This window comes from Rhea pennata, chromosome 24 (assembly GCF_028389875.1).
Source record: "Rhea pennata isolate bPtePen1 chromosome 24, bPtePen1.pri, whole genome shotgun sequence".
NCBI lineage: Eukaryota > Metazoa > Chordata > Aves > Rheiformes > Rheidae > Rhea > Rhea pennata.
Window position 1 is genome coordinate 6,575,113 of NC_084686.1, and position 26,994 is coordinate 6,602,106.

At 42.3% G+C, this 26,994-nt stretch overlaps 1 protein-coding gene across 5 annotated transcripts in view; it reads right to left on the minus strand.

The window, feature by feature from the left end:
- Window positions 1–2,292: 2,292 nt before the first annotated feature.
- PRDM10 (PR/SET domain 10) overlaps window positions 2,293–26,994 on the minus strand; it is a 45,327-nt gene continuing 20,625 nt past the window's right edge. For 4 of the 5 annotated variants that reach the window (XM_062594542.1, XM_062594543.1, XM_062594545.1 and 1 more), the window contains 15 exons: window positions 24,937–25,009; window positions 24,204–24,321; window positions 23,116–23,245; window positions 20,396–20,623; window positions 14,599–14,946; window positions 12,964–13,119; window positions 11,777–11,956; window positions 10,909–11,019; window positions 9,611–9,811; window positions 8,876–9,019; window positions 7,541–7,711; window positions 5,852–5,992; window positions 5,054–5,222; window positions 4,303–4,415; window positions 2,446–3,181 (listed from right to left, as the gene is read on the minus strand). In XM_062594542.1, the coding sequence (XP_062450526.1) occupies window positions 2,945–3,181; window positions 4,303–4,415; window positions 5,054–5,222; window positions 5,852–5,992; window positions 7,541–7,711; window positions 8,876–9,019; window positions 9,611–9,811; window positions 10,909–11,019; window positions 11,777–11,956; window positions 12,964–13,119; window positions 14,599–14,946; window positions 20,396–20,623; window positions 23,116–23,245; window positions 24,204–24,321; window positions 24,937–25,009 (2,520 nt within the window). In that variant the 3' untranslated portion in view covers window positions 2,446–2,944. Of the gene's footprint in view, window positions 3,182–4,302; window positions 4,416–5,053; window positions 5,223–5,851; window positions 5,993–7,540; window positions 7,712–8,875; window positions 9,020–9,610; window positions 9,812–10,908; window positions 11,020–11,776; window positions 11,957–12,963; window positions 13,120–14,598; window positions 14,947–20,395; window positions 20,624–23,115; window positions 23,246–24,203; window positions 24,322–24,936; window positions 25,010–26,994 lie in introns of all 5 variants that reach the window. The other variant, XM_062594544.1, reaches the window with a different exon arrangement.

The window sequence follows — 26,994 nt, forward strand, 5'->3', positions numbered from 1 at the left end:
AATCCTCCATCTTCTGCACTGCAGAAGTTTGGGGGGGGGGGGGGAAACGGCAGAAGCCTTGAATTTTTCCCCCCCTTCCCTCCTTTTGTGGAAGCTGGCCCTGCAGTACCACTGTGTTGCATGGCTATTCTATGCTCACTTGGCCCCAGGCTGTCTAATCCTTCTAGTTCATTACTTTGGAATGAATATTCCCGATACTGACTCCCAGGGAAGATTGTCTCTCAGCCGAGGCGTCCATTAACTCAGGGCAGTGAAGTGCTACGCTGGTGTCAAGCTGATGGCTGTTGTTGGTATGGGACAGAGCAGAAACGCCGATAAGATTCAAGTTCAAAGGGGCTGTTTTGAAATTGTTTTCTGTAACACCCTGTAGCTTTCAGCTTTAAATAACCGGTACAAGAACAAGCGTCCTCAGTCTCTGATCCTATCTGGCAATAGCTTTAAAGAGAGAAGTATTGATCTTCATCTATAAGGAGTAGACCTTTTAAGACTTCAGTAGCACTCCTATAAGAACATACCATTTCCAGGTCTCCTGTTTCCTGATTACTCGTACCATATGTTTCACCCATTATTAAATAATCTAGCAGCCTGAGGAAAGGCCCTTGTCTTGAAGAAGAAACAGAAAAAGCCAAAGCAAGAGCTCCCTTCTGTTCTCCCACGTGCACAACATTGTGATAGCCTCATGCTCAAAGGTGCTCAGCAACATGCCTTCAGCTCAGTCCGTGGGAACTGCAATTGCTTAGCCACACTGCAAAAGCAGATGAGCTCCCAAATCCATTGAACTCAAAGATACTCATCACCACAATCAACTAGACAAGAGCTCAGGTCCTCATAGACTTCTACAAATGTTAATGCCCCGATACACTGGTGCAGTAAGAGAAGGAAAATCCCAGACACAAATTGATCTACGTTTTGGTAAATCACTTCCAGGCTACCTCAAAGCAGTTCTGAGCTGGCCAGTATTTTAAATACGATTTATCTCATCATGCACAGTCACTATTTCCACACCGCAGTAACAGATACATCATTTACCAAAGTAATACGTGCTACAAGGCTATGCCACCAAGTAACAAGGCTTCCACTTGTCCAGTCCGAGTGTTAAATTCTCTCACGTTTAAGAGCTTCACCACCATAAGCTTTGATACTGCAACCTGTAAACATCTGTAGCACCTTCATTTGGTAACCCTCATCTAAATCTGTGGGAGTAGTTATATAAAAGAATTGCAGATTCATACTCAATCCAGCACAGGAGAAAGTGGGAGTGGAGGGGGGAGGAGATCCTTTCCCAGCTCTTAGGTCTCAAAGGCCATTAAGACAAAGTTCTGTTTTTTAAATAAATGTATCCTATTATGCACAGAGTGAATGGAGGTTTAGACACATACAGTATATCCCCATTAACAGTGAATGGAGCTGTAATCATATTCTTGCAAATACCAAAATGCTTTAAATAACCAACCTACAAGACCTGTAAAGGAGAATTATGTATGAAAAAAAAAAAAAAAAAAAAAAAAACAAAACACCACTGCCTTAAAAGTTAAAACATCTCTCTCCTTGTCTCCTGGTCCCTAAACATAACAAGTTCTATACATAGACCAGGTCTACTAAAGCAGGCAACTTGCAGATGGCTTTCTACATCCTGTAATAGTGGTCCACGAGCATTTTTCTTTTACGTGTTTTCTGAGTCCAGGGCTGGTCATTTTATGAAACCGTCCAAAGGAATTACAGTTTGTTGTTAACAAGGTATTTGGAAAAATCAGAGTAACCAGCTCTCCATCCAGTCTTTGGGGGAAAAAATACATCTGCTTTGACAGAGACGACTACCCTGTGACTTCAGAGAGGCTTGCTCAGGAGTTGGTTTTAGACATGTTCTCTTCAAACACTGCAAGTTAAAGCAAGTCTCAAACAGCAATTGCAAGGCAGAGGTTTCAGTGCCTTTGGACTGTACAACTTCCAAATCTGCATAGAAAGAGAAGGATTATTCTCTTCCCTTTACCCTCATTTTCTCCTGACAACTACCATTAGAGGTCACAGCAGAAGTTGCTCTGCAGGCTAAGCTGAGCTTTTTTATTATTATTATTATTATTAATTTTATTTTTCCTCCCAGGCAAGAAGGCGATTTTCCAGCAAACACTGGAGGGGAAAAGAGATAACAGTGGCTTCGTACTACTATTAAGTACTACTATTATTTCAATCAGTTTGTTCCAAACAACAAGGGTTTAAGACTGCACTTATCGTTCTTCTGAACTGCTTGGTAAGGTAGGGCAGGGCAGACGGCATGTAAACAGTTCTAGAAGATTGGAAAAAATAATTTAATGGACTGCTTCTGCAGAGCTTCACAGCTTCATTGTTATATCCATCCCCGCACATCCATACACAAGGAGTCACCACTTTGCTGCTGTTCTCTCTCTCTCTCCAGGCAGTCCGCTCTCTATCGAGCTGCTATATTCCCTTTCACCTCGGCTGCTTTTGAAACAAACACACAGGAAGCAGTTCTGCCATACTCCGGCAATTTACATGATGTCCTCTTGTTTAACGGCTCCTATTAAAAATATACATAGGACATAATCTGCCAGTTAGCCTTTAGTCAGGCAAGCTTTTTCCCATATCATTGAAATAAATGTCGTTTACTGGAGACACTTCCAAAAAAGGAAAAATAAGGGTCAGCAGACATGCCAAAAAATAAAGTCCAGGGCAAGCAGAGATTCCATTTCTCTTCTTGTCCTTTTTGTTAAAAGCTGCATAAAGTGGCATCCCAGGAGGATTTTTGAGGGTACTTCTTCACTGTCACAGGGGACTTAAACCCTCTTAAAGCATTAACAAGAGCTCCAAGATTTTAGCTGACATTACGTGAGCATACACTTTAAAATCATATGAGCTCCAGGATACCCATATATTCGGGCTTTTGGGGGAGGTCAAAAGTACAAGCAAATGACACCACAGGGTTTCTTCATTCATGTTCTGCTGGGAAAGTTCTTGGTTTAGTGATGTGCACTTCACTGCCCCCGTTCCCATTGGTGGTTGTAGTGATTATGTACTGGGTGGTTTGCTGCTGATTATTCGTTTGAGATTCCAAGGTATCAGTGTGGGCTGATGGCTGGGAAACACCGACCTGTACCTCACTGGAGAGCGAAGAGTTTTGTTTGACATCCAGATCAGGCTGACCTTCCGATATCACGTAGTGAGTCTATACAGGGAACATTAAAAATAAATAAATAAATAAAATAAGCAATTCTGTTTTATCTCACATCATCTATATTACTGCTGCCGTGCTGGAAGACATTTTGAAATGAACAAGGAATTTTGAAATTTAGTTGTGCTGCATTTAAGCATGTATTTGAAACCATTATAACCCAAATCAGACCTTCGTTTTGATGTACATTGGACTACAAGGGATACAGTTTATTTATGAATGGCTGAAGCCGATGATGCAATTAACCCATCTGCAGAAGTTAAAATAGCAATTTACAACACAGTTATTTTGAAAGTTTCTTCCATTTTCCCTGTGTTCTAGCCAAAGTTGCATTTCCAGTGTCCAATATCCAAACAATACATCAGTCCCACTTCCTTACACTGGATCTCTAACTAGGTAAGACAGCAGAAGTTCCTTCACAGCTTTCAGTTATACACAGAATTACAAAGCAAGAAATGTTTCCAGAAACTGTCTGAAAGTTAGTTCAGTGTATACGGCTTAGTCTTAAACATTTTTAAGACTACTCAGCATCACCAAATCATACCCTGTCCTGCAAATATGAAGCAAACACATTCTGCTTGACGTAGTTACACATACAAGGTTCAGACAGGTGTAGGCCTCACAGGTGACTGATGCAAAACACTATTTGTTCTCATTAAGAACTACAATGCTACCTCAGAGGGAAAAAAAGAAGAAAAAAAAAATCCCTAAAGCTCATGAGATCATTTCGTGCCTTTTGTAAGAACTCTCAAGGTTATAGCAGTACTAGATCTGAACTAGATTTTCTCCTCACCCTGTAGAACAACGCATCGTATCATTCCTTAGCCATTTTGCCTACGGATTTTTATGCAGCATGGAACTTGGTACAATTGTTACAGAAAGCCACTGCTCTTTCAAACTATACAATCCGGATCTTTTAGGTACACCACTATTCTCTATGCTCTCATCATGATTCTGGCATTCCTTTAACCTTCAAAATAAAGGCATTAAGCCCGATACATTATTCTGGGGAGGTAGTACAAAATAAAGATACAAAAAAAAAAAAAAAAAAAAAAAAACCCAAAAAAAAAAAAAAACACACACCAAAACCAGATCAACACGATGATTTTCCTTACCTGAGTAACCGCTTTCACTTGCCCCGTGTTGACAGTCGTGACAGGTGTACCTACAGATGTCTCAGCAATCACATACTGGCCTTGGGGAATGGCCATCATCTGAATCTCAGATGCTGAAAGATGGAAATTGGAGAATCAAGACCTTCAGTCAAACACAAAAAGACCACCTCGAGAGACAACAGTGACAGTGGCGCACAGGTGTAACACAAGCCCAGAGCCTGAAACAGCAGCAGTTGTTCAAGAGAAACTCAAGCAGCAAGAAGCCCATAGCTCTACAAGCCTCAACAGAATTATGTCAATTAACAAACGCATGAAGTGCTGGATCCTCAGCTAATAAATCACATCCTGTTCTCCCCCAAGAAGAGATTCCCCAAATTACTATCCAGAGCTGCATGGAGGCAGGTAGTCATTTCACATCGCTTTCACATCGCCCTCTTTTGTACAGTTCAAGCATTCATCTGAACTTGAACAAGCCGCTACCAATCATAGACTTTTGCTGAACACAGGATCTGTGTAATAAAGGAATCTAGTCTGCCTGTCTAAACCACACAATTACAAGCCTATGGTTATTAAAAAAAACAAACAAACAAAAAAAAAACTTGTACCACCATTTGTGCAAAACTAATCATCTTCCTGGACCTTTATGCATATTAATGAAGCTTCATGAGCTCTGAAAGTACTATCCCATTGGTAGCTGCAGGGGATGGACAATATGCTAGTAGCTCCAGTGAGAGTTACTGCCGACACTTACAATAGCCCCGAAAAGAGTTCCATGTGCTGGGAAGATACGTGTGCTGGACTGAAGAACTCTGCTGCTGCTGGAGGGCTGGGTTTTGCGTAGATGTAGCTGTCTGCATCTGTGAGGGGCTGAGTTCCTGCTGAGATTGTTGTGAGGAGGGACTCAGTGGCTGACCACCAACCTAAAAAGCCATCATGACAGAGGAGAAAGGAAGGAGAGGATGCGAGGGAATGGGAAGGAAGGGGAGGTGGGTAAAAAAAAAAAAAAAAATCCTTTTTCCAGCATGCTCAGGATTTTGCATAACCCTGTACTGTTGTAAGCATGTCCTTATCAAGGAAAAATAGCAGATTTCTTAGCATACTGAGCACAAGAACTGCAAAGCTCTCCTCCCTCTTGCTTCCCTGGTTGGTCAGTAAGCACAGACCAGAAACTGAAATGCAGGAGACATGACTTGCTGACGGTTAATAACTCTGTAGCAGAGTACTTAGATCAGAAGCTAAATGCTATGCAGCTGCAAGAGCTGAACTTCAAATATTTGAGAAGTGCCAGTTTTCATTTATATCCTTCTGTTGGTTACCTTCAACCAGAAAGAGCTGAAAATTTGTCCATTCCTGGCCATCCCTCTCTACCTGAGATGTGTTAAAAAAACAGGAACATCTGGCAACTAACTGATAATCTCAAGGATGCTCATGTGACAGTGTGTGGTATTCTGAATGCTACAGAAAAGGTCCATCCTGCATCAGTTCACGTAAAATGCCAGCTGAGCAGGCCGGTAGGGAAAACACATCCTATAAGAAAAGAGTAGAATACCTGTGATGACGACTGAGTTGCTGGGGATGGCTCTGTGACCTGGATATGCTGCACCTGGATAGCATGCTGAGTGTATGTCTGGGGATCATGAAGCTGTCCGACATCCACTGTGGAGTGTTGGGACTGGTGAGGTGAGGTAGCCTGCAAAAATCAACACAGAGAGGTATACTTCAAATTCTCTGCAGAAGCAGCCATGTGAACCTCTTCTGTTGTACAGAAGCTGGAGCATCCTTTGTAGGCATCCGTCTATGTAACATCTTCATACTCAAGATCTGCATATCCAAAAGCACGGCTTGATATAAATCTATATCAAGAAAACAATACTGGGAGTCTTACCGATTAAAAGCTTTTTGAAGTAACACCTGCTAATGACAGTGATTAGACTAATTTAATTACAAGCCTCAGATCTTCATAAAATTAATATTAGGTGCAGGAATCAGTACCCGTACTGTTAAAACGGCCTCAGTCAATGCTAAGTGGGGTCACTGGTTAGGCCATTATTAACTAAATTTGTAGGCAAATTTGCAATGAGGAGGCTGAGAAAACACTGAAATTCAGATTCAAATACAAACACATGGGAATTTCAGCTTCATCCAACGGAAAATAGACACAAAGGCTAGGGTGATTACTTAGGGCTGCCTGAATATTATTTTCCTCAGCTCCATTATTCTAATTATGTTCTGTTTTTATTTTTAGGAGATTGTTGAGCATCGCAGAGAATTATTTTCTAATAGGCAATAAGAAGGAAAAGCAAACTCTGTACTTCCAGATTTTGGTTCTGGCTCACCAAGGACAGAATAGTACAAATCAGTCCTCACAGCTGCAAATACAGGCCACCCACTGACCCACTTTGGCAGTTGCTGCAGGGTCTGCTATCGCCTTTGCCCGATAGCTGCCTGGCTACTCACATGAAACAGTCAGCAGTCTTGGTCCTATTCTAGCAACCGATTTAAACGGGAGCTTAGGTACAATCTACAAATTAGGCGCTTAAATGCCACGATGAATCTGGTCAAAATGGTATGTCTGTATCACACTGATTATTGCCATAACTGAGCCCTTTGCTGGAAGTCTCTTCAGAATGGCAACAGTTCTGAGAGGAAAACAACTTGCACATCCCACTGCAGATATTTCTCCACAACAGAAGGAGAACACTTTGGCAATAAGAAAGGCAAATATGAATGCACATTATACTTATTCTGGGTAGAAAGTGCAGAAATTCAGGTCTTAAATGGCAAAAATACCTTCAAAGTTTGATGTTACTGTTTGCCCAATACCTTGCAGAAGAGGCATGACACTTAAGTTGCACGAACGATTGCAGGGAAGAGCGATGCCTCTGTAAGGCCAGCCCTGAACATTATGCGTTGGACAACATCAAACCAAAAACAGAACAAAAACCACCCTGCCTAGAACGGATTCAAGCAAAGTTACCCAGACAGGCTGAACTAAATTAGGACTGTGTTCATATGCCTCCACCAAGCTGACCAAGACTGGCAGGACCACCCACACCCAGTACACAGTGCTTATGAGACCTATGCATTATCAAACCATTTATGTCCAGGAGCATTTTGCATCACAGCACTTTTTGTAACTGTTCCTTAACAACCCTCCTACTGCTACAGCCGCAAGGAAGTGCAGGGCTTGACCCGGAGGGGCTCAAAAGCACATGAAGCCCCCCAACAGGTTACCCACCTGAGCCACTTGAACAACCTGCAGCTGTATATGCTGAGGCTGCTGCAAGCCAGTTGCAGACTGAGACACAGGGATGTACTGGATTCGCTGGTAATCTCCCTGAGGAGTTCGATAGTCTGTTGTGAGAGTCTGGGACAGCTCTGTCATCGCTTGGGTCAGTAAATCTGTTGTCTGAGAAAGGGAAGAGATGCAGAGAACATCATCCCACATTGTCTTCTAGACTGAATAGTTTTGCAGGCCTGTAGTTATTTCATTGCACTTGATCTTCACTTACACCATTCAGACTAGTCATTCATTTACAAGACTTTAGCATATACCGAGCATGGCTGATGGGGTCACAGGCAATGACTAGACCCCTGGGATTGGCTCTGTTCTGTCTAGATGTTAGTCAGCATCACTTAGGGTTAACGCTCAAGAACTGTAAGATTATAATAATCCACTGGCTTGGCAATATTCTGTTTTACAACAAAAATCATGCCCTTGGAAGAGTCAAGTCTTGGTTTCCAGGTCAAAAAGGAAGACTGCTTCCTCAAACGTATCTCCCTTCTCTTCCTCACTGGCCAGCTGTGATGCTCCTCTTGATATATATTTAATAAAGACAATATAACCAAATCTGATCAGATGTACAAAATGAGAAGTACCCTAGTTTAATCTAATCACTTCAAGAAGAAGTCCCTTATCTGCAGTTTCAGCCTTCAAATAAAAGAAGTTTTAAACTGTGGCTAAGAATTTTTTTTTTTTTTTTTAATTTTGCCGCATCACTGCCCAGCATCCCCAAAGAGATGCAAGACTGATTTTCTAGTTTCAGCTTTTACTTTGTTCTCTGCTGTTAACGCATCAGCCGCAAGGTTAACCACTGGAGACTCACACCACTCAGTACTGCCCTGTCCAAAGGACTTCAGAGACCTTGACTCCAGTGAATGGAGTTTGATCAGGTTCTCAGCCACTGGTAAACATGTCATCTTGATCCCAAAGGGCTCAAGCACCTCAGGTGAGGCGTCCCAGCAAACAATCTGTATTTTATGAGATTCGTATTCCTGAGTTACTTAGGTATGTGTGAAAATATTATGTGGAGTTAATAACAGGAAAGTCTGTAGGAAGGAAAGGAAGGGAGTAGGAAAGAGACATATCCTTAGAGCTCCAAAGAGAGAAATACATCACTCCCAATAGAACAAAAACAAAACACATATTCAAGCACAGAAGTGATCTAAAGCAATGTCCTAACATATGCTTTAAAACAAGGCCTGCCAAATAAAAAGTAACACTACCACCAGAGGGTTTCTGTTTTGTTCACTTCCCTCTATTGGCCCAATTTAATATTTCTTGCATTCTTACCACAACAGTCTCTCCAGTACTGCTGTCAGTGGTTAGAACAGCAGGAGCAGAACTGATGACAGCTGTTGCCAGTGGAGCATGTATTGTGTTAGGGAGCTGAGCAAACTCCGGGTGCTTCTTGCGAATATGTTGTACCATCTTCGTCTACAAAGAGATGCAAAAGAGCATTAGAGAGGCTCGGCAACTCTGCTTTGGGCCACCTGAAATCAAACAGCCACGCAGAAGGCAGCTTTTAAGCTTTCCCTCAGCCAGAAGGCACCAGGATTCGCACTATGGGTTGCTCAGGTCAGCAAGAAGGGAACACAAAGGTCATGAAGTCTGTGCTAATCAAAGCTGTCTGATACTGGATTAGTGCCCTAAACTTCACAGCCCAGGAACTTTTCACTTTAGTGTAGCTAAATATTTTGGAGAACTTTTCCAAAAGTTACTTTTTCTGCACTCTGTTTCCATATCCTTCTCCCTTGTAACAGGGTCAGCCAGCAGTTTCCAAGCTTTTCCATTTGTGATCCTCCTCTGTTCACGCTTCCATTTGTGCTTTCAGGCTTATCCCTCCCAGTCAAGGAACATTTGTCATAAAACTAGCAGTCTGTGCTCATGTTGTCAGCGCACAGCATGAAACCAGTGCTCTAACTCAGGATAAGAGAGCTCTGCTTGTGGACTGACAGATCATAAAGACTGTGGAAAAGCATCACCAGGGAGGGCCTATGCTCTGAGGCTATCACATGCCCCCAGTACCTTGCTGCTGTACTGTTTGGAACAGTGAGGACAGCAGACTGGAGGAGTGGCTATGGTGCCCGTCAGCTGGGTGTGGGTGCTAAGCATGGGATCTGGCTCTCCTGGGCCTGCAGGGCGCAGTTTGCGGATGCTTGGAGGTAACTCAGCACCAGGATGGTTCTTCAGGATATGTGCTTTGCGCTTGCTGGCACTTTTGTACACCTGCAGGGTAAAGATCTGGCATGAGAATGGCACAACCCTGATGGTGGTGCAGAAAATAGATACAATTTATCTTTACCTGGAAAGTTTGCATGTTGCTTTAGACAATACGGTTGGATATATCCGCAAACAATCACAACATAAGGCATGAGCGCACGCACACACACACACACACACACACTCTCTCCAGCATTCAATCAGCTTGTAAAAGCAACTCCTTCTAGCATAGGATGCAAAAGCCATTTAAAAGAACACAGTATGCCAGAACAAAGCATTAAAGCAGGACAAGAAGGGAAGAGGACAATCTGTTTCACTCATACTTGACAGTGAAGTATCAAGAGAAACAACCAGTCACCAAAACAGGAATTTGTTCGGAGTTAGTTTGTCATGAGGGCTGATATCTCTGCTCTTGCATAAAGCATCATAAAGTTTTAACAGCTTTCAACAATCAAAACTGTTTAACTCTTACTTCTGCAGGCAGGTCAAAAAACATTGCTTAATATTATTGAAAAATATATTTCTTTAAACAAAAAGGAGGAGGCACCACTGAAGCATGTACTGAGTATAAGAATAGTCAGAATGCACTGCCTGGTAAGTTAGGGTCCACATACATGAAAAACAAGGCCAGAGAGTACAAACAGAAACATTAAGGCAGCAAAGATGATGATTTAGGCTTCGCTGAACACTGAGAAGTTACTAACATATGACTAAGCAAGCAGCTTAAAATGAAAGCAGTTAGAGACTTTTAGAACTGCTAAGGAAATCAAAAGTTAAGTGTTCAGAAGTTACAGATAGATTGAATACTTAGTTGCACATAGTGATACAGGACTAAGAGTGGGTCACTGCTCGCTCAGAGTATTTAAATTTTACCGGTTCTGAAGATAGAAGACAGAAAAGGAAAATTGAAATCTTTAGTTAGCATCCAGATACCTTAGCCTAAGTGCATTCTGTCTTAATTCCTTTTAGGCAATGCTGGCACAACTGTTGCCGGCAAGCTTCTCAAAGCTGTAAACCCTGCCAGATGTTCCCATGCACAGACAAATTTGTTGTATACAGGTCTAGGACTGAGCTACCCTCTGATGGGTGACTTTCCTACATACCTTATCACAGTACTGACAGAAGTAATCTCTGTTGGGCTTGATGATAGGCAATGTGAGTTCTGGCACCTCTTCTATTTTCATGTCTGGATGTCTCTTTGATAAATGATTCACCTAAGAGAAAGAAACAAAAAGAGCACAAGAGAGCATATTACAGCTAGAAGCTAAGCAATTGCCTCTTCTCCTACACAGGGGCAACTGCCAAACCAAAACTGTAGTGATACTAACTACTATTGTGCACTCTCAGTCGGCTGCCTAAAGTAAACCTGGTCCTCATGGATCTCGTTTACGTTTTCTCTAACGAAAGAAATGGGAAGGAGGAAAATAACCTGTATGAACTCTCCTGCTGCTGAGAGCAGGGTAATGACTATACAGGACTTCTGCCCAAAGAGGCCTTCGCTAGTAGAGATCACAACCCTCAAGAAAAATGCTGCCAGCGATTTTATCTGCAAACCCCCTTCCACAGTGGCAGAGACAGGGCACGGCCAGGAGAGGCCCCTCTCAAGGAGAGGGGGAAAAAGAAGTGAAGAGAAAAGAGACCACCACAAAAGCTGAGAGGAAGTATAGCTGACGTGTGCAATATATTACTCTCATATTTTGTCAAATGCATTACACAGCAATCTGCATTACATACTGTTGAAATAATATGGTGGTTGCTGAAAAGATAAAAGGGATTTTGAGAACACACACACACACAGACACTGAAAACAAAACAGGAAAACAAAGCAAAATCACTCAGGTTTGCTACAAAAATCTTGGTTTCTCAGCATTCTTTTGTTCCAACCACTGGAATCGCACCTTTAACCTGTACATACTCAATAAAACTGAGTACAGAAGCTTGTAAGAGAAGCCAGAGCACACGGACACTCACCAACATCCCCCTCCGGCGGAAGCCCATCATACACAGTCGACACTTGAACATGAAGCTCTCGTAGTCGGTGGAAGCTATCCGAGGCTTGAAGGTTTTTGAGCGGCTGATTCGATCAGCTTTCTTGGCCTCCCTTTCTGGATTGTGCATCCTCTGCATGTGCTCTCGCAACTTGTCTTTCCTCTACAGGTGGAGCAATGGGGGAGGGAAAAAAAAAAAAAAAAAAGTATCACTGCCACTTTCTGCCTTACTACTTGTTACAAGCAGGAACTACAACGTAACTTGGTCAGAAAACTCTCCAGCCTCTCCAGAATACAGTGCTGCATTCTCAGGGTTGGACAGCTCAGCAAAAACCCTTTGAAAGGTTTGGGCTTACAGTCAAAATAAGTCTGAGGTTACTCTGCCACAAAAGCAGAAACCAAGACAATACTAATTAAGTGACCTTAGTGAGAATAAGCCTCCCCCAACTCAGGTTTGTCTCTGAATTTATCTAGCTCATTAATGCCTAGGCTGGCTACTTGCATCATATGCTCTGGACTGCGTAGAACCACATGCCCCACAATGGTACCGAACCTGCGTCCAGAAAGGCTAGACTGCATCTGGGCAATATGTTATCTAGAAAGGGCTTCTTCACCCCTAAGTCCATTCCAATCCCTCAGGGCCTTACAGAAAAGTAGGCAACGAGGCGCAGGCTGCTGCCACCACAATTTACCTGGTTCACAGTCTGCTCCATCTATTCTTGGAGGAGCTGGAAAGTGATCTGAATGTCATGTATTAACACGATGCTTTCCATAGACACAGACACCTCAACCAGGAATATCATTAATCCAACATCAGCAAGAAGTTTTCCTCACTCAACTGATAAAAGCAATATAACCCAAGCACTTGACAGCTGAGTTGTTTAATAAGCCAGTTCTTAGTGAGCAGATGAAACTGCTCTTGCCATTAAATTAACTTACTAAAATAGGGCAGAGCATGCTGGAGTGAACCCTGCCCCCTTCTTCATCAGAAATGAATGTTGTAGCTCACATGCTACACAAAGCAGTGCATGCAACCTGCAGGCAAGTCTTGCCTGTTCACACACATTGCTTTCTTCCACCTTTGAGAAAACAAACTTACCTACTTGAAGAGGAATAAAGAATGCTTTTCTCCACTGGTATTGGGAATGATTCGGTCAAGAGTCATCTTACCTTGAACTGCTTGCCACATGTGGAGCACAAGAAGTCTTTGCGGTCCGAGTGTCGCAACATATGGAGTCGCAGCTTGTCGGGACGGCAGAAAGCCTTGTCACATTCTGTACACTGGTAAATCTTTTCCGAATGGAAGCTGCGTACGTGTTTCTTTACCTAGCATTGCAGATCATAGGAAAAATTAGTTTATTCGGAAGAGAACAGAGTATAGGAAAACAGCCTCAGGAACTCTCAACAAAAATTAGTTCTCAGAGTTCTGCTCTGGCAGACATATGCTCTGGTTTAGAGGTAGCTTTTATCAAAACAGTTGAGATCTTAGCAATAGCTTCTACAAAACCATAACATTTTTTTTGTTACAAATCTGAAGGTCAATTTCATTTCCTCAAGACTTATTCCTAAAGGCATCAGCGATTGCACAGTTGAGCACTCGGTGGGCAACAAAACAGTCCACGACGTACTGGTTTTAGTGAGTCGTCCTTGAGTTAACATGCCTATCTGATGTTTGTTATCTTTACTTCATTGATAGGAAATCTAAATGCAAGGAATAACTCCTTTCAGTCAAAGGGAATGAGAAGGCAAATACAATCTGCAAAAAACTTTACTGAAGTCATTCATATGCCATTCCTGAATAGCAATTACTTTTGCATACTTAGGGAATATCCTCTGCCTCTTCAAAATCCAGTATTCTCCCTCCATCCTCCCTCAGTGAAATAACTCAAAGAAACAAAAAGTGAGGTTTCACATTTTAAAATCCAACACCGTTCAACAGTTGGATCTCTAAGTAAATCTTTACTTTCTTCTAATACCGATGACACATGGAACAATCTAATATCTCTGTTCAGCATGGGAATATTCAAGAACTAGTGATTTATGGTGATTGGACTTTATTCGTATAGCAGTAAGTTAAAAAAAAAAAAAGAAAAAGAAAAAAGGAATTCCAAGATAGAGCTGAAAAACTGGAAAAAGTTGGGGGAACCTTTCCTGACTTAATCAGTTTCACAGAAACATTTATGAGGAAGTATGTTGTAGTACTGTGTTGCCAAACCATCAACATTTTCCCCTGTTCAACACAAAGCAGGAATAAAGTACCCAGCTGACAAAGCCCCAGGAGGCAGACTATGCTGATCAGCCCTGGCATTTCTCTTAACGTGCTCAAAATGAAATAGCTATGCATAAATAGCCAAAGAATTTTTAAAAAATATATATACATTTGCACACTGTTCAGTGCCTTTTTCTTTTTTTAATTGAGAGTTCCTAAAGCAACGGACCAGGCATATTAGGGTACAAGCTGCATCCAGCAGAAGACAGTTCTTTTTGCAACATGGGTCTGTACTGACCAAAAATAGCTAGGACCTCTGTTTCAGGAGTTATCCAAGGGGAGTGCCTCTCCTACAGTACAGGACCTTCTAACGCCTAATTGAAGTATGCATTTGATGTCTTAGAGGAAAGAGGGCTTCAGAGAAATAAGAATACTTCTAGCCGTGCCTGGTCACTCCCCGTTTCTTACTTATGATTGATGCATGTCCCCTTCAGCTTGTGAGAATGAAGCGACATGCAGTATTATGTAGAGACAGTTCTGAAAAACTAATAAACTGAGTGCTTGCGAGAGACCTGGAAATCAGTATTGCATCTCACCTGGATAAAATCTGGAAAACGCTTTTTACAGGTAGGGCAGGTGAAGTAGCCATCATTGACATGGATGGCCACATGATCTTTGAGCAGATCCAAGCGGTCAAAGGACTCGGGACAAAAAATGCAGGAGTATGTTTTCTGGTCCATGTGAAACTTCATGTGGCTCTCCAGAGCACTGCTGTTGATGAAGCCCTTGTTGCAGATATCGCAGGTCAAAGGGCAGTTCCCTTCCCGTCCGTGAAACCGCAAGTGCTGATCCAGTTTGTCCTTTTCCCGGAAGGCCTTCCCACACTGCAGGCATTTGAACGGGCGAAAGGATTTCCGTATGAACAGATGTTGAAGGGCCGCATTCTGAAAGAACATCCAAGAAAACAATTAGTTTTTATTATAGGCATACATTCCTCATACAAATATTACCAAGCTTAGATACACCAGAAAAATTGGTGAACTTCAACCTCAATACGCTCTTTTGAGTAACAGATAGTGTCTTCATTTAAGAGAAGGAGATGCTATGACAGAGAGAAGCTCAGGGATATACCTGCAGTTACACGCTGAGTTAGGAGAACAAAACCCAGTGTTCTGCTTAGTTAACACACTTAGCTAACTTCATCTCTAGCATGGCATTTTTCTGCTACATGAAACTAAATCCTCTCTGACGTAGAGGCCCGGGCCTGAGAACAGAGCTGCAGTTCCTGCTGATTTCTCAGGGCTGGCTCATAAATTCAGCCAGCCTACCGCAACGGGTGAGCTATTGCCTTATTCATCACGGAGAAACACGGCTTCCAGAACACCATCGCCCGTTATAAAGTCAGTTTCTGCACGAAAGAGCACCGCATCGCTGGTTCTAGCATTGCCTGGCAAACTCCTAGTGGGATACACGTTCAAGAGATGCTGCAACGACCTAAACCTTTTTGTTATTATGGACAAGAGGAATAAAATTTCAAAACATTACAGCAGGGGCAGAATGGCAGGTTTATGAGCAACCGGTAAAAACTTGTGAGCATTTCATATAACTTTACCATTAGCCATATATCAAGTAGGAGAGTCTGAAAACAAAGATGAATGAGAAACGCAGTTGCGCTAAATCAAGGGGAACTCTGATGAATTCTGCTGTCTACTCCTCAAAGGGTATTTGATTATACACAATCAAACTTTAAGTTGTTTTTCTATATATTGCAAGAAATTTTTAAGAATATTGTGAATTGAGCATGAGTTGTACAAATACTCATTTTAAAATTCAATTTACTAGGCTGCGCTTCTGCTTTCCTCCACTTTTTTCCTACTATCTGTAATTTGTCCTCTCAACTTTCCTGTTTCTCTTGGAGCACACTTTCCTCCAGTCAACTTTTTCCTGCAACATTTTGTGATTATCTCTCCCCTTTCTCCTGGAAGGCGTGACGAAGCTTTTCCATTCCCAATACCAGTGCTGTCTGCCGGAGGAACAGATGCTGCTGGACATGTTGCCTGCAGAAAGAGCCAACTGCGCTCTGAGCCTGCATTTCAACAGCACATAAGGACTTCCATGCTGGTTAGCTGCAAAGGTGCAAACAAGCCACATTTCTGCACACATGAAACCCCATATTACACTATGGCACTCATACTGTACTGAAAGGAGTCTGATACTGCCATTTTTCTGTAAGAAGCTTGAGAAATATTTACTCTTCTCCAAAGTAACACTTGCATCTTGCCTTTTACTGTTTCCATCTCTTCTCAGACATCACACAATCTACGTTATGATGGTTAGAGAAATCGTGCTAGAACATTGCTGGCACCTGCGCTTACACACGTTCAATAGTACATATTTCTCCGTGAGACACAGTCAGGACTACAGCAAACAGATTTCCCTGGTTTCCTCTCTTTTTTCTTGTGGAAACATCTGGGCTGACATTTGTTGTGTCCCTTAGACGTGTGCCAAACAGCTGACACGGAGAAAGTAAAGCTAGGAGCTCTTCTCCTGGAATCAGAGAACAGCTTGGGAATAGCATGAAATGCTGCGCTAGCAATTAAATTAGCGAACCTGAATGATCCTTATCACCATCCAAACTGCAGAGGGAAATCTATACTTTCAATCCAGAAAAACAAACACAAGAGCAACTATTTTAAAACCAAAGTGTGAACAGTTTCAGATAATCAGCCTCAAATGAGCCCTCCCAGGAACTGTTATCATCTCCACTCTCCATTTTACAAGCAGGGAAACTGAGGCATTGAGAAATACAGGGTTCTAGTCTAAGCAACACCACCAGTTGAAAAGATAGACACGCGCTGTGTAAAAACTAATGAGCTGCTTGGAATCAGGGGTATGTAATTTTCCATTAACTACAGAGACATCCTAATAAACCATATAGTTAAGGAGATGCAGTTCAAGATCTTAACTCCACTATTACTGTATTTTGCTACTGGTAACTCAAAAGATCTGAGCAGTAAGATAATAGGCCAGAGTTTTATACCACGTCAATCAATTTGAGACACGTATTGGTATCTCAAAGGCTGCAGAAGGGTGAAGCCTTTTACTGCTCTTTAGTTAGACAGACTATCAGCTATAAAAATAGAAAATAGAGTGTTATCTCATTAACTGATAACATTGATCTGGTGCAAAGAACTGCATAAACAAATCCTCTAAAGCCTTAAGGTGGATATTACAGTATTACATCTAAGTAGTTTACTCCTACAATATTCACCTTAAACGCGCGATTAATCAGCGTGAAGAGCACTAGAAGAATGCACATAGTTACTCAGATTACACTTGGTTCGGGACATTGGTTGCTTAAATAACAGCTGTGACAGTTGATAATGTGGGGTTGGTCAGGAGATGCTAAACAGAAGCTGGACAAAAATGGCACGGAAGGCAACGTTGTTACGTACCACTAGATTAGATACAGTGGGGGAAAAAAAAAAACCCAATAAAACAAAAAACCCAACCCAAACCTACCTGCAGCTCCAGCTGAGCAGGCAGCATTGAGGGAAAAAAACAAACTTGTGTTATGAAATGGACTGTAAGACAGAAGGCTTGACTTCTGCAGTAGTCACACTTCTGCAGGCCCCTATCAGGGCCAGCTCCTGAAGCTAGAGTTCACTCTTTGTTCAGGCAAAACTCCACCAAGAGAAACACCAAACAGGTCTTCAAGATTACCACGTAGTTAATGACTGCCCAAGGGGAGTTAAAGGGCAAAGATAAAAACCACAGATAATCTGTAAGGTGTTTTGTGACCTTTCGTGTTTTCTCAGATAGACGTCTGACTAGCAATGATGCAAGGCACGCTGCAGAGCCACAGCGCAAATGAAATGCTGTTAGCACAAGGGAAAAATTAGGGCAGGATAACAATAGGGCAAGGGTGGAAAGCGGAGGAGTAGGGATATTTTTAGCCTCATCTTACCGTTTATATTCTGCATTGTACAACCTGTTACATTCCTTCCTTCAGCACGAAGGAAACTAGTGTGCTTTCCAAACCACACCTCTAACCCGCCACTTGCTTCCCCTGAGCAAAGTCGTCACCTATATGAAATCACCTGCATTTTAGGATCAGGTCTGTATACAAAGTGATCTGGAAACACAAGCTTTTCTGAAAGCAGCCCATAGATGCTGCACAGGCCTAGGGAAAAAAAAAAAAAAAAAAAAAAAAAAAAAAAAAAGAAAGAAGATTTTTTTTTTTTTTCATTTTGGCTGTGGATCATATTATGCCCTTTTTCTCCCCACAGGGTTACCTTGAGAGGTGAGTGTATCTTTGCCCAAACACCAAGGACAAGACTGCTGTATTTAAGCTCTGATCTCCAAGTAAATTACACATGCTCTAATGCAGATGCTAAAAAATGAACTGACCCTTTCAGGACTCAAACCTGAGCAGCAGAATTCTGTGTTTCCAACTAGAATGAAAATACTCAGAGTTTCGCCGTTTTAAACAAACAAAGACTCCAAACTGAAGCCAATCAGCAAGATTCCATACTTCTCTCTCTCCCCCCCCCCTTTTTTTTTTCTGTTTTGCTAGAACGAAATATGGCAATGTAGGAAATCACCGCTTCTGAGAAATGAAATCCTACGTGAGTAACGTGGGAACTAGAGCTACACAGGTCCAGATCATAATCAACACTCAAGACTTCCTATGCGCTCTTTAGAAATGAGTGACATATTATACATTTTAAAACAGATTGTTCGCTTGGTTATAACATTAATTGCACGCTATTACAAAAAGATGCTGTGAACCATCGAGGATCAAGTGCTGATAGGGTGATACCGCCTGATTGGTTTTTTTTTTTTCCGCCCCTTCAATAGCTAAAAGGCTATACTTCCTAGTTTTACTCTCATCTCAAGCTCTCATTGCTCACAGCCTGATGCAATATGGGTAGGTGCTCCACAGTCATCCACGAGCCATTCTGCCAGTGCTCCTGTCTTGAAACACCTCCAGGACGCTGCTGAACTCAAGTTCCAGATGTACAGGGAACTGGGGAGATTTGCCGATACAAACGCATAACCGAGGGCTAAACCACCACCACACTCCTTATTAGTGATCCAAATATAAGTTTCCAGAGAACAAAAGCTAAGCAATTAACTTTTGAATTTCTCTCCCCATCTTCCCAAATTTACAGTTTAAGACAAGACCTTTACATCTCAAGCTCAAAAATGTGGGGAGACTGGGGACACCATCTCTCTCCATCACACCCAGGCCTCAACCTCGTACTGTGGAGGTTGTGACATATCACGTAAGAGCTAGATACCCGTACTCTTACTGTCAAGACTCAGCACCTGTCTTTGTCCTCTATCCCACACCCTTCAATACATTCAATAAGTCTCCCAAGCCTTTCACATTTTCTACCGAAAATGGTAGAAACCTGCCATTCAGAGCACACAAGCATTCTCCATGGCTAGAACTTGTGCATTCTTAATTTGTCAGAGCCAAATCCTTCCATCACGATATGCTACTGTATACACGGAGTAAAAACACTCCTAGACTTGCACATCCATTGCTGTAAACTAAGAGCAAAATTTGGCTTAACATATTCCTATAAGGAACCCAACTCTTTTTAATCTTTTCTCATCCCTTAAAAATGAAGTCTCACCCCAATTGCAGCTGTTTCTTTCTGTAATCAAAATTTTACACATGGAGGGGAAAAAAGAAAAACATTTTAGGCTAAATAAACCCATCTCACAATTACTTGGCTTAAAAGATTATTTGCTTGAATCATTTCCCTCCCACACACAGTAGAGAAGAAAAAAACCCACAGCTCACCCAGTTGACACAAAGATCAAGTTCAAAGTGTTTGCTGTCGGTACACAAAGTTCTCAGCACAGGTTTTCATCTTAGAGAGGCAGATTTTCTACCTCAAGAAAGGACTTTATCATTAAATATCATCTTTGTCAAGTAAACACATCCAAATCAAGGTCGTAGTTCCTTTTTGGCAATAATTTCCCAGGCAACACTTCTGAGACGCACAGATGGTGCTGTGAACAAACCATTATTCTGTGCCACAGTACCATGATTCAGCCGGTTGCCTGAAGCACTCCCGCTTGCCAGCTTGGACGGACTGTGTTTCTCTGGAAGAATTACTGTGCTAGAATTGAATCAGCTCCAGCTGGTGACCAATTCTCACTATCATCTCAAGAAATGTTGGCTTAGTACATGAGATTTGTCTTCCTCTCAGAGCAAGGAAATTTGCTAGGAACGAGATGCTTTATTCAGTGTTTGGACATGGCTTCTACAGTGAGAAAAAGAGACCAGCTGGTCCTGGCGGGCAGGTCCAGCCTTCTCTGGGTTACAGCAAATTGAGAAGGTGAGAGAGGACACGAGCCACCATCCTCCTTGCTTACCCTGATACGCTTTGCTCGCCTCATGTCATCTGCTGTCATGGTGCTCTGCGTAGGCACCGTGCTCTCATCATGCTGCGGCTGGATTTGCAGCGGGTGGCTTGCTGACTGCTGATCCAGTGCCGACTGAGCCTCTGATGGCACTGGAGTCTGTTCTTGCTGCTCCAGCCCATTCAGTGTAGTTTGTCCGGCCTCATCAAACTGCCCCTTGCTGGAAAAATGCAGCAAGTCCTGAAATCGCAAATCATACAACCAGTGATTATTCCCCCCACCCACTGAAAAACACTTTTGATAATACTCAGACAACAAGATTTCTACACATTTAATCACGAGCTATAAACAAACTGTGTCAATGCTAACTCTTCTACCATGTTCCATTGGTGCTCTCAGCAGTTCACTTCTACCTACAACCTACCTACCTAGCAACAACATTCAGAGTGCTAGGGAAGAAGTGCTGCAGAGAGGCAGTTGTGTTTTGACCACGCTGCCTATAGCTAGGCGCAGGCAACCAGGATGACCCAGCTGCTAATGTGCAGCACACTCTTCCACGCTAGTGACCCCATCACTACTGCTGTAACCAGAGAGAGGGGATGTAGGCTGGCCTGCGAGAAATGTTGAGAACAAATGACTAGCACAGACCAGGCCTCGAGGGAAAAGCAGGGAACTGCGATCTCATTGAAACTGTTGTCACTTTGAAACATTATCATGTATTGATATGCAGTCTTTCCCTTTCTAACTAACTAAGAGGAGTGATGAACCAGAGAGCAAACAAGATCATTATATTGCGTACCGTGTTTTTACTATCCAGTTTCCAAGACCTGCATGCTCTCATCCACCCGGCTGCATACACCACTTACATTTATCACACAAAGCTGTTTGCCTCCTTTTCTGCATTAGCATAAAGAAAATGAAGGGTGTTGGGAGCAGGAAGCACATGCCAAAATCTACATTCTTTTCCTTACAAACTCCAGTAACTCCTTTGGGATGGAAGGCTCCGCTGTTATAATAAATAAAACCACTAAGCCCTGCATGAAACTGTTTATAACGCAACTACGGAAATTTAAAAGCACAAGCAAAGAAACAGAGCCAAAAGCCTATCAGAACAAGGCTGGAACTGTCACAATGCAAGAGCAGGTGTGGGAGAAGAAAAAGACAGAGCTGCCAGGAGAGCAGCTGCTTAACGGACAGAGAGACTAAGAGCAATTTACTAGCCAAAGGTCTAGTCCCAGACTAAGTGCAAGTTCCCAGTGTTTTTAAAGAGATAGGAATAACTGGGAAAATCCAAAGGGCTAAGTGTGGAAGTCAGGCTAGACAACGTGAACAACAGTCTCCCAAAAAACCAACCAAACAAACAAAAAAAGCGCAGAGAGAAGCTGAGCAAGGTCAGTGGTGAGCACACAGCATTAAGCTGAGCTGATGAGAGTTCAAGGGCATAAGGTCTCTCTTATCGTGCTTAAAATTGTAAGCAGGACTCCTGGATCTCAGAGTGGCTTCCTTCCACAGGACTCTCCCACCCAGTCTCAGTGGTACTGAACACAACAGGTCCACGTATCATGCCTTTAAGGTTCATTTAGTAGACTGTGGTATTTCTATCCTTTCAGCATACTTGCTGACACTTAACTGTGGTCATAACACCCCAGGTCTCAAATACTGAGGCAGATGAACTCGTTCCTGGTCGTTAGTGAGGTGGGCAGACCTCCAAGGCCCTGGGACATGACCATGTCCTTACCCGACTGCATAGACACACACAAGCTAACTCTGGGCCATGCTCCAAGCTGGAAGGATGCGAGCCACCTCCAGTCCAGAGGCCATTCAGACACATTAGCATGGGATCGTGCCCAGTAAGTCCCGTCTCTCAGGAGTTAACGGCTCGGGCACAGCATTATGCTTACTTGTCTAAATGGAGCTGGCCTGTGTCATGCCAGCTTGCAAAGACGGCAATCTTGCTTGCAGTCGTCTGCACTTAATGCAGCATTGAGGGCAATTCCACATGCTGAAAAGATGAGCAGCAGGCGTTCATCAGCAACATATACATTCCTCCCTCTGAGTCAGCGCTGAACCGTGCCCCAGTGAGAAGCCAGAGGAAAATTACTACTCCCGATGTCAGCTTTCAGCTAAGACATGAAACTGAGCCACTGGTCCCTTGTGGCACCTTTCATAAAAGAGGCATGGTGGCAACCCTGAGCACGGTCAGCACCGGAAAGAATTTAGCATTTAACCTGCATCAGTGCACCACATTAGGTCCTTACAGAATGTAACCAATAGCCACTAGTAAAAGAACGTTTTGCAATTAGTATGCCTACAGTAGAACCTTTTGCTTATATTAAAGCATCACAAAGAAGCATAGCTCAAACTGATCTAACTCTACCAGCAAGAGCTGTAAGATCAGACTTTGACCTCACATTCCAGAAAGGGCAAATACTAACCTAAATTCCCATTACAGTTTTACTGTCTAAATTACTTTTGTGATGCTGCTAAACAGTCGCAATAACCTATTCCACTGCTAAGTGCTTTGGGATAAAAGTTGTTGTAGAAATACATGTGATTTTATGGAAATACGGTAGTGTGCTCCCCAATAAAGAATCGTAGCTAAAAAAAACCCAAGTAATTCTTGAATTTTAAATCAGAAGTACACCCTTCAGTTGCACAAATGCCTAAAATTCTTCTAGAAGAGTGTTTCTAGCCCAGATGACATTTTTTCTCCTTCCCATCCTCAAATATACCTGCGTCCCTTCTTCACACTTTTCTCCATTTTCACTGGTTACTTCCATACGCATGAATTTGGGCGGGCGCCCCGGGCGTCTGCCTGGTCCAAATCTCCTCTTTCCTCGCCCACGACCTCTGCCTCTGGCTCTACAAAATACATAGTGCTCCAGGTTAGAGACAAAAGAGACCGATTTCAAGTCTATGCTCGTTTCACATGTTCTTTTTTAGCAATTGCCATTCACCCATGCAACTAAGTAACAATGGCTTGTAATAAGTAATAAAACCCACAGAAGTCCTGCCAGAAAGGGGGAAAAAAAAAAAAAAGGGTACTGGTTTGTACATATTTGTTTTGCACTCCGCAAGAAATCAAAGCCCAGAGCATATTAATATTTATTTCAGTAAACATAGGAATGAGAGGACTAGTGGCTCCCTGCAAGTCCTCTGCCATGGCAACTCTACTTCCAACATCCCAGTGTACGGCATGCTAGAAAACATTTTCAGACAGATGGAACAAGCATGCAAGGAAACTAATTTAAAACCTGAAGTCATAATATCCTTAAGTGCAAAAAGGCACTTAGCAGTGGATGTCAGGCGGCAGACAACAGGGAACAATTTTCTATGTCAACAAAACAAAAAACAAACCCCAGCTTCTTGCTAAGTTTCAGGAAAAAGGAGGCACCACTGTCTCCTGCTCCCTGACGGACGTTTCTAGATTCAGCTTTCAACAGGTCAGGATAAACAGTCTTTCTGGCCCAGTGGGGAGCCAAAAAAACAGTCTTGCTCTCTGAGCTGCTTGCGCTGTATCTGGACAGATTTGAGAAGCATCCACAGTCTGAAGCACTTCTATTCAAGTCATTAGAAAAACTTTCACCAATTTTAATGGGATATTTTTCATTTCCCTCAAACTGCTTCTCCTCAAACTACTATTTTCACAAAGCTTCTTAGGCCAATTCGCTTTCTGGTGCTGTATTCTTGCTTTCTTCAGCGGAACCATTCTCTCATGGTTACCCAGGTGGCCTGTTACGACCTGCAGGGCAAAGACCCCTCCTTCTCTAGTTTGGAAAAGCACCACAGCAACATATAGAAAAAGCTAAACTTCCAGTACCTGCTGAAGAAGTCCAGCTTCTCATCGTGAGAGTTGAGGTGCTGTTGGAGTTGCTCTGAGCTCATGAAACGACGATTGCACTCGTAACACGGCCAGTTCTTCTCTTGCTCTCTGAGAACTGCGTTCAATTGGAAATGTCAATAACAGCATTTCAGTCACCACCAACTAAATGCCTCATTTTTTTTCAGGCCCTTCTGTCCTCCATGAGCCATATTTCTCTCTTTAAGGTTAAGCTGATGGCAGAATACCCAGCACACATCCATTTAGCTTTGCTTTTATCCGCTCTACACTGTGATACGACTACAGCTGATTGCAGAAAGACAAAAAGGTCACTGAGGAAAATTTGCATGGATTATTCACACTGCTTGAAACAGTTGGCTCCAAAAAGTCTCCCTGAAGTTTTATGGATGACCACCTACCAGATCACATCTCTAACACAAGTTAGGTGATGTTAACAGAAATTCCTCATCCTTGAAGCAGCTGCACATAGATTCATCATGCAGACTCAATATTAGGACATCAAGTACAGAAACATGCCTCTTTCCAACAGCAACCTGACACTTCCCAGAAACTGAGGAGGAAGGTTAAATTATTGTAATACTAGCATGAGAAGTGTTAGCAGACAGCCAATAATGTCTCTTAACCTAAAAGAATTGAGAGCACTATATAGGCCATATACTTCAAACGAGGAAAAAAAAAAAAAAAACATAAAGAACAGAAGAGCCCAAATTACCCTTCCTTTCCTCCTCGGATATGTCATGGATCTTCTGGTTCACAAACTCTGCATAAGAGGCAGCATACCACACCTGGAACAAGCATATAAGATGACAATATTTTCTTAGACGTAACCAAAACTAAGCGAAATTCACTGGAAAGAAAAAAAAAAAAAAAGCCCTCCCCTCCATTAGGCGCTACATTGGCTCCACTTGCCTCAGCCCCTAACTCTCATTGCTCCTTTCATCCTCAGTAATAAAGCCTATTGAGATCAATATGCCTCCTCTAAGAAATAAAATAGCTTTAGGGAGAGAACATATCCATTCAATTTTAAGGTATAGCTTCCTAATATGAGCATCCATCTCGCACAGAGCTACCAGCACTTCAAAAGGAAATAATATTAATCTTTTCAGACCTGACTGTAGGATTTAAAGGATGGATGCCAGCGAAGTCCTGTTACATGCTAGGCTGGATGTAGCATGAGGAATGGAAAAAATTCTTCAGTCAGGGGATTTCCCTTTTCTTTCCTGCTCTCTCTAAACAGACAGCATGCAGCACAGTCTGCAAAGACTCATTTAAAACATTTCTGAAGTTCTGAAGGATTGGAGCAATATGGATCTGCCTCCCAGAGCAAAGAACTGCCAGGCTGCAGCAAGCTGGACCAACTTTCATTATGAGAAGAGAGATTTAGGAAAGAGGGAACAAAGATTAGTAGAGCCTAAAACAATCAGATGCTTACATTTAACTGAGAATTCTTGCATCATTTCTGCTCTTATCTTGCTGTTTGATTTAAAAGACTCAAATATAAGAGACATTACTTAAAGGAGGCACAAACAGATTTAACACGAAGAACCTGGGCAAGTTTAAACCTGGACTGACCACAGATCTTGTGCTGAGTGACATTTCTGACTTCCTTCAAAGACTCGTGAGCAGGTACACGTTACCTTACAGCCATCTCACCGGCTGGCCAAAGAAGGAAGCCTGGAGCTTCTAGACTACTCACTTGCCCTGCAGTGCAAAAGTTCCTGCAGCTTGAACTAATTGATCCACCAAGTTCAATCTTCCAACAATTTTGTATGAATGCCCTATGCTGACTTGGAGAGGAAAATACATTACAGAGCCTGGGTAACTCACTTCCAATTATCAAACTAATTTTACTCCAAAAGGCATTGCTAACACATGAAGCAAGAATAATGGTGCTTCCACAGGCAGGTCTGCACAGATTGAATTAAAGTCTGATTCCAAATTGATTTAAAAACAGTTGAAAAAAATGATGGTTAGATACAATTAGAATGGATTAACCTGATTTCTAGTGATTAGCTTAAGCAAACTCAGGACTGATTTCAGAGAAAGTGAAAAAAAAAACAATCCTACTCTTAGTCAGATATAAGTGTGTAAGCATGGCTTTGATCTGGTTTAGCAAAATCAGTTTAAAATCTTTTTTTGTTAAACTGCTGTAACTTCTATGTGTATAAAAAAAGAAAAGAAGGTTCAGAGACAAATAAACAATTTACTGATACTGAAGTCTTTCCGTTACCCTCAGTTCCCCAAAAGATGTTCAAAATGGAGGCCATCTCAGCCAGCAAACCTGCTTTGACTTTAAAATAATCAAAACACTCTCAGAGGGAATAAAGAGTAGCTCACAGGAAAATCACAATATTTATTATAATTTTCCACACGCAAATCTGCAGAAGTTTCAGGAACAGAAAAGCCATGTAAAGCGAGAGACCATATTCACTTAAGGACCAGAAAACAAGTCAAGGGCATGCAGAACTAACAGGAAAGTGCATCCAGAACTAAAGAGAACAAGACCGCTGCAATAAAAAGCAGACTGCATCTGCAAAGCATGTGCTGTAAAGCGTGGCAGTGACAGACAAGTCATTTACATACTTCCTCATTTAAGGTCTGAGCCAAAGCTCTTTCAAATTTTGTAAGTCAGTGGCTGACTAATGACTTCAGTGACATTTGATTCAGGCCACTGTATGCTTTCTTACAGAAAATGAAAGACCCTAACAAATTGTTCCACCTACTTACAGCAATCATTTCTGGCACGTGGAGATGCACTTACTACACAGCA